The sequence below is a fragment of the Bidens hawaiensis genome, unplaced genomic scaffold, assembly GCF_021521415.1.
Source record: "Bidens hawaiensis isolate Kalapana, Puna unplaced genomic scaffold, B.hawaiensis_p1.1 tig00021495_1, whole genome shotgun sequence".
NCBI classification, from domain to species: Eukaryota; Viridiplantae; Streptophyta; class Magnoliopsida; order Asterales; family Asteraceae; genus Bidens; species Bidens hawaiensis.
Window position 1 is genome coordinate 224,279 of NW_027493332.1, and position 7,116 is coordinate 231,394.

The 7,116-nt window shown below is 32.8% G+C and overlaps 1 protein-coding gene across 1 annotated transcript; it reads right to left on the minus strand.

The window, feature by feature from the left end:
• Positions 1-2,582: 2,582 nt before the first annotated feature.
• Positions 2,583-6,545, minus strand: LOC143563522 (fructose-1,6-bisphosphatase, cytosolic-like). Its single transcript, XM_077051046.1, has 9 exons — positions 6,316-6,545; positions 5,245-5,296; positions 5,078-5,148; positions 4,934-4,995; positions 4,793-4,859; positions 4,596-4,709; positions 3,820-3,906; positions 3,105-3,195; positions 2,583-2,590 (listed from the first exon to the last, which is right to left on the minus strand). Exons 1-9 carry the CDS (start codon positions 6,472-6,474, stop codon positions 2,583-2,585), a joined length of 711 nt encoding a protein of 236 aa, XP_076907161.1. The 5' UTR covers positions 6,475-6,545.
• Between the last annotated feature and the right edge of the window lie 571 nt (positions 6,546-7,116).

A 7,116-nucleotide genomic window follows, 5' to 3' on the forward strand; every position in this document is an offset into this window, starting at 1 on the left:
ATTATGTTTGAATAGGCCCACAACCCGATTGAAGGGTAAAGATATAAGCCCATTTAGCCAAGTCCTGCCCAAATGCTTCAAATAGAATTATAGAACCATGTAATGTATGTAACACCTAAGAATATATTTCAGTTGGCCCAGGGTCACTTTATTTAATGACCTTGCTTATGAGAAAAAAAAATCCCTACAATTTACCATATAGCCAAGTCATTTTTGAGCTCAGAGTTTGGTTGGGTTCCTTGGGCTAGTTTGTTTAATTAGATTGGGATGCTGTTAGACCACTGATGGTATACTTGTTTGCTGGGTTATATACTTATATAGAGGTGCATAAACCGGGTATTTTCAGGAACCGGAACTTGGTAGGAATCGGTTCTGGGTATGGTCATCAAAATTCAAAACCGGATCAGGTAGGAACCAATTCCAGATACAGTCTGGTATTTGACCGGGTTTTCCGAGTTTTTTTGGGGTTTCGGGTAGGGTAGAGTCAGGTTTTGACCGGGTATTTCCGGTTCCGGTCCGGCGGGTCCGGGTAGAAATTTAATACCAAGTTGTACCCTCGGGTAGGGTACGGGTAAGAACCAGTTCCGGGTCAGTCCAACATAACGACTATGGTATAAGGCCCTTCTAAAGACTTAAATATTGTCTAATTGCTCGAGTGCATTTACATTTGTGAACATTGTATCTAAACATTCCCAACATTACATAACACAAATATCCTAACTCGGGCTTTAAAAATTAAAGCTCTAAACCAACCGAGTATAAGCTTGGACTCGGTTGGTTTACCCTTGAATATTGAAATGAGTGATTGGGCTACAACTTTGAAGAAATATAAAGATATAATGCATATTATTTTATGTTTCAAAATATTAATTTTAATAATAAAAATAAGAAATTAATGATGGGTATTTAACTATTTAAAACAGTTTCTGAAAATTAAATATTACTTTTAACCATCCAATGTAGTTATTATCATATTATGTTACAATATGTTACACACATTATCATATCATATTCATATATTATGGTTTTATAAACAACATGGACACAAGGTTATTAAGCCTTCTCTTCAGCTGCATACAAGGTCTTGATTTCCTCCATCTCATCATAACTTCCCAAGAATATTGGAGATCTTTCATGTATCTTCTTGGGCACCAAATCAAGAGCCTGTACATTAAATTAATTAATATTAATTTTTTTATCGGTCAACAAACAGAAAACTGTCTAGGTACTCCATACGGGGTGACCTAATAACAATAGGCCACCGCCAACTGGCTTAACCTAGCCGTACAGAGCCCATAATCGCCTCCAAATTATCTCCAGTTCCAGGAAAAACCGGCCCACCTGAAGGCCCACTGGTGGTAAAACCCAAACGCCTTCAGCAGGGCAGGCTCAACGATGTTAGAGACCTAAATAGAATAAGATTTTGTGGCCTTTTTATGATAATTTAAAAAAAAATGCTAATAATGAGTCTTGAACTCATAACCCTACAATCTAGCAACAAACTTACCACCAGACCGATGGACATATTTATTTCTATTTTGCCGATTAAATGTATATATGTATATAATGTTTTTTTTTATTTATTAGGAGACCCTAACTAAGTGTGGGCCTAAAGCCCTGTCTTCATTTCGATGGCCCACGGGCCGCCTTAATTAATATTATTTTCATACTCTTAATTAAATAAATGTGACATTTTAAATTTAATTACCCTTTCTTTTCCGGTAAATGATTGTCCTCCAGCTTGTTCCATCAAGAATGACATAGTAAACACTTCATAGAGAACCCTGCTTATATAGATTTAAATTCATATAAATAATCATTTAAATACGTGGCGTATCTGTACAAGGGTGTGCACAGTTCGGTTTGTGTTGTTTTTGAGCTAAAACTGAAGGCAAAACAAAAACCTCGCTTTTTCAAACTTTGAAAACCGCTTGGTTTCGGTTTTTTCAGTGTCGGTTTTTCGATTTTTGGTTTAGGTTTGGTTTCAGTTTTTTAGGTTTTTCCATTTGAGTTTAAAAGTTCCGGGCCGAAATTTTCTTTTAGGCTAAAAATATTGTATTTGGGCCTGAATCATATAATACATATGGACTAAAATATTTGAGTTACATATTTATAAAATTCTTATAAATTACTTATAAAAAAATAGAAAATGAAAATATATAAATTGAGTTCGGTTTTTTGGGTTTATATTATATGCAAAATGAAAACCGAACCGTAGGTTCAATTTTACAGAAACATCAAACCAAACTATTGGTTTTTGTTCGCTTCAGTTTGTTTGGTTTGGCTTTTTCGGTTTTTTCAGTTTCATGCATACCCGATATCTATAAGTATCTTAGTTTTCCATTTGGGCTTTTCTTATCAGCAGGGTACAAAAACACACCTCCATAAAGTAAGGTACGATGAACATCAGCAACCATACTACAACAAAAAATAATAATAATAATAATCAACAAATATTATTATTATTATTATTATTATTATTTTAAATGAAAATTATGTTGATATTAAATTATTAATCAAGTACCTTCCAATATATCTTAGTGATTTTGCAGGTGAACCATCCTTTGGGAACTTGCATTTTTCTACAAATCTAAAACTCAAAAAATAATAAAAAATAACAATATTAATATAACTTATGATATAACATGAGGAATATGCCTATAAACGAACCGAACGTTCGGTGAGCTGCTCGTGAACCTTTTGACGTGAAGTTCGTTTATTTAATAAGCAAACAAACATGAACAAAAAATATGAGTTCGTTTAATTAAACGAACAAACAAGAACACAAATTTATGTTCGTGAACGTTCGTTTATGTTTGTTTATGTCTGCTTAAGAGTCATCTAGTTAATGGCTTTATATTTGTTTATTTGTGTTCATTTAAGTGTGTTTATTTATGTTCGTTTATGTTTTTTTTGTGTTCATTTACATTTTTTTATATATGTTCATTTTCCTTTGTTTATCTTTGTTCAGTTATGTTCGTGAATGTTCGTTTAGAAGCTAAATAAACAAACATTAACATGTTCATTTTTTTAAATAAACGAACAAAGAACACAAAATACGTGTTTGATTAAGTGTTCATGTTCTGTTCGTTTGGTTTGTTTACAGGCTTGAAGATGAACATACTTTGCAGTGGGCCCATCCCAGTTCTTAGCATTGCCTTCATTAACCGAATAAATCTTTCCTTTCTTAGGGATCTGCATAATTCAAAAAGTAAACATAAATCATCATCGTATCATCGTACTCAGTAAATCCGACCGATAACAAAGCTATGATAGGGTCTGAAGAGGGTACGATTAGGGCTGAGCATGGTTCGGTTCGGTTATTAGGCAAAACCCAAACAGAAACCTAAGTAATTGGTTATTTGAATATGCAAACCGTTCGGTTTTCGATTTTCTGGTTTTTCGATTTTCGGATTTTCGGTTAAAAATTAAAAAGCATTAAAAGTTTAGTCCCGATCTTTATTCATCATCTTATTTATTTATCTTAAAAGTTTAGTCCATTCCTCATCATCTTGATAATCTTTATCATCATCAATCGGTTCGGTTTTTTTCAGTTTTTTAAAAATAGATAATCGAATCGAAACCGAAATTTCGGTTTTTCAAAAAAAACAAAAAATTAACCGTCGGTTAATGCTTCGGTTCGGATTTTCGGTGCGGTTTTTTCGGTTAATTCGGATTCGATTTGGTTAATTCGGTTTTCTACTCACCTCTAGGTAAGATGTAGACATACTTACCAGTACCCTGTAGAATAGAGAGGCTGCTTCCCGTGTGTAAACATAAATGAGCATAGTAAATAAAAATGTTAATAAAAAAGGTTACCTTAATGTCAGGGTGGGTGAGTATAAACTCTCCTAGAGATGGATCAAGAGTGAATCCATTCACACCCGATCCGGTGCTTAAAACAAGCTGAAAATGAACAATATATCGATGAGTAAATTACTTATGAATGGGCCGGGCCGATTCTTGATATGTTTTAAAACCGACAAATCAAACAGTAATTTTTTAAAAAAAAAAACTAAAAGGAAATGGGTAGGCCTGTAAACGAAACGAACGTTTGGTGAACTGATCATGAACAGTTAGGCGGGAAGTTCGTTTATTTAATAAACAAACGAACACGAACAAAAAAGTTTGTGTTCGTTTAATTAAATGAATGAACATGAACACATATTTCGTTCGTTCATATGTTCGTGAACGTTCGTTTATTCATGTTCATATTTCGTTCGTTCATTTTTTTTTTGCTCAATTATGTTCATTTATGTTCGCGAACTGTTCGTTTAAACTTTAAATAAATGAGCATAAAAAAACTCGAACATGTTCATTTTTTAAACAAACGAACATGAACACCAAATATTTGTTCAACTACGTGTCCATGTTCGTTTAAAGTTAAATGAACAAACACGACCATACCCTTGATCGTGTTTGTTCGGTTCGTTTACAGGCCTAGAAATGGGTCAACAAGGGAAAATCACAAGGAAAATAATTAAACTTTTTTTGGAAAAAGAAGTGTTTTGTACCGACCCGTACCAAAATTTACCATTTTACCCCTGACCCGACTCACCCATTTTCCATATTTTCAAAAGCGAGATTCTTCTCACCGTGCAAGAGCTACCATACATGCAGTATGCTGCAGCCAGCATATTCTTTCCTGGCTGAAGGACGTCTTCTAACAGAGACTCACATCCGTCTTTTAGCATATAAATCCCAAAAATCTAACCGAAACGAATTCAGTTTATCAAAAAATAAATAAAATATTAAAAATTGTAATACTTTAGACGGGCATCAGTCGTCATACAGTTCCTATGGAAACGCCACAGTCGATGTTGGAAGATCCATCCAACGGGTCAAAAACAACACAATACCTGCGTAATTTGCATATAAATTTTTTTAAATAAATAATATAACAGAAAATAAATATTTAGAATTTTTTACTCACTTTCCATGCTTGGATGGTTCTACGAAAATCGCTTCCTCGTCCTCTTCAGAAACAAGTATGGACTAGTAACAAGTGATCAAAGCAGTTAAAACAAATACAGTTAAAACGAAAACCGTAAAAATATTAAATTAAAAGAATACTCACTGTTCTGCCACTGCTGACCAAAGCCTTGACAAAAACTTCATTTGACAAAACATCCAACTTCTTCTGTTCTTCTCCCTGAAACCGGAACATGCGCAAATTTATTTATTTTTTAGATCTTGGCCTGTTTGAGATAAAACGCAGCCCGGGTCGACCCATTTTTTATTAACTTGCCTGCACATTGGTCTCTCCTGCAAGTCCAATAAGTTTTGCTAAGCCTGCCTGCACAAGCAAACTTTAGATTATTATAACAGCTTTCTTGATATTCTTTTGGTATGGTTTGTTTAGCCGTTAGCGACTTAAATCGATCGATTATTTTTCCAAAGAAATAGCATATTAAATTATTAACTTTGGAAATATTAAGTTTAACTAGATGCTAATAGCAAGGTAAACGAGCCTAGTCGAGCAAGAGCTCGGTTAAGCTCGAGCACGTCTCATTTTGAGCACTATTTTTGCCAAACTCCGCTCTAGAGCAGTTTTTCAAGCTCAAGCTCGACTCGTTTAATGTTAAATTAATTTATATACATTTGCAGTTATAATCTAAATTTTTTTATATATAACATGCTATATCCTATTAAGTTGTTTTTACCGTAGTATTATATGTAGTGTTAGGATCAACTACAAATATTTTTTAACGCAAGAAACATATAAATAACTAGAGTAATTATTATTATTCTACAGTTTTTGAACAAGAGTAATTATTTTTACACTACTACCTTTTTTAGTGTAATTACTGTAGTTCAAAATTGTAGAGTAATAAAAATTACTCTAGTTATTGATTTGCTTATTATGTTAATTTCATTTGTATCGGATCTCACCAATTTATATATAACAGTAATATAAAAAAACTATATAAAAAATAGTCTAGTTTAGCCTCTCGAGCTCGATAAGTGGACCCTGGGCTCGAGCTCAACTCATTTCGTTCTCTATTTCTAAAGCTGGAGCCAACTTGTGAGCATAGCAATTTTTCAAGCTGGAGCTCTACTTGTGTATTGTTTATTAATTAATTTACATACATTTGTACATTTATATATATATATATATATTTATATTTATAACTATAATTTTTATATATATAATGAAATATATTTAGTTATATTTATCATTCCATTTTATTTATTTAATATATTAAACAAAAGTTATACTTATATAATATAATAGACTTGCTTAGCTTCTCTAACTCAATAAATGAAGCTCAGGCTCGAGCTTATTTATTAAACGATGGGAAAGAAGATGATGACCTTATTAACCGCAGTACAGACAAACTTGCATCCAAGAACAATGTGACTAAGCAAGATGCTAAAATCGCCACGCGACTCCGGATGCTTGGATTGTTCGTTGAGCACGAACCGAGTAATCGTCATCAAGTCCGTTCGGAACGCATCGGCAGCATGATCCATCTTTATCTAGTTAATAATCTTGTGTCACAATGTAACAAATAATAATATTTGTTATGTTTATATCATTATATGTTGTTAAAACATATCAAAGTAGATTGAATTTGGTAGGTTGATAAAATAATGTAGTTTGAGAATCATAGATGAGGTTTATCTGAGGGCAGTGGTGACACGTGGCGGACGTGACTGAAGGTGACACTAGAGGCCTTTGTCAAGTACAAGAGATGTTTGAAGACAAAAGGTGGTGGCTGTTTGTGAGTTGGAGACAAATTACATTGATGGTCGATGGGACTTTTTTGGAGTTAATTATAATAACTAACTGGGATATAGCCCGTATAATATACGGATGGTTAAAAAAATATAACAAAAAAGTTAAATTTAAGATACAAAAAAGTTAATATACGTAATAATATACCTTATGAGTTTGTAAGACAATAAATAATGATAAATAAAATTTTGTAACTCATAAATATCTAAAAACCTCATGTAAGGTTACATTTGAAACTTTGTTATTTGTTAGTAGTTATATATAAATGGTAATAGTGTTAATTGACATCCTAGTTGGTTACTCTAATTAAATGACATGTGAAAGAATTGTTTTGCTTTAATAGTATAAAGGTAGAGGTAGATTTTTAAGGGAAACTT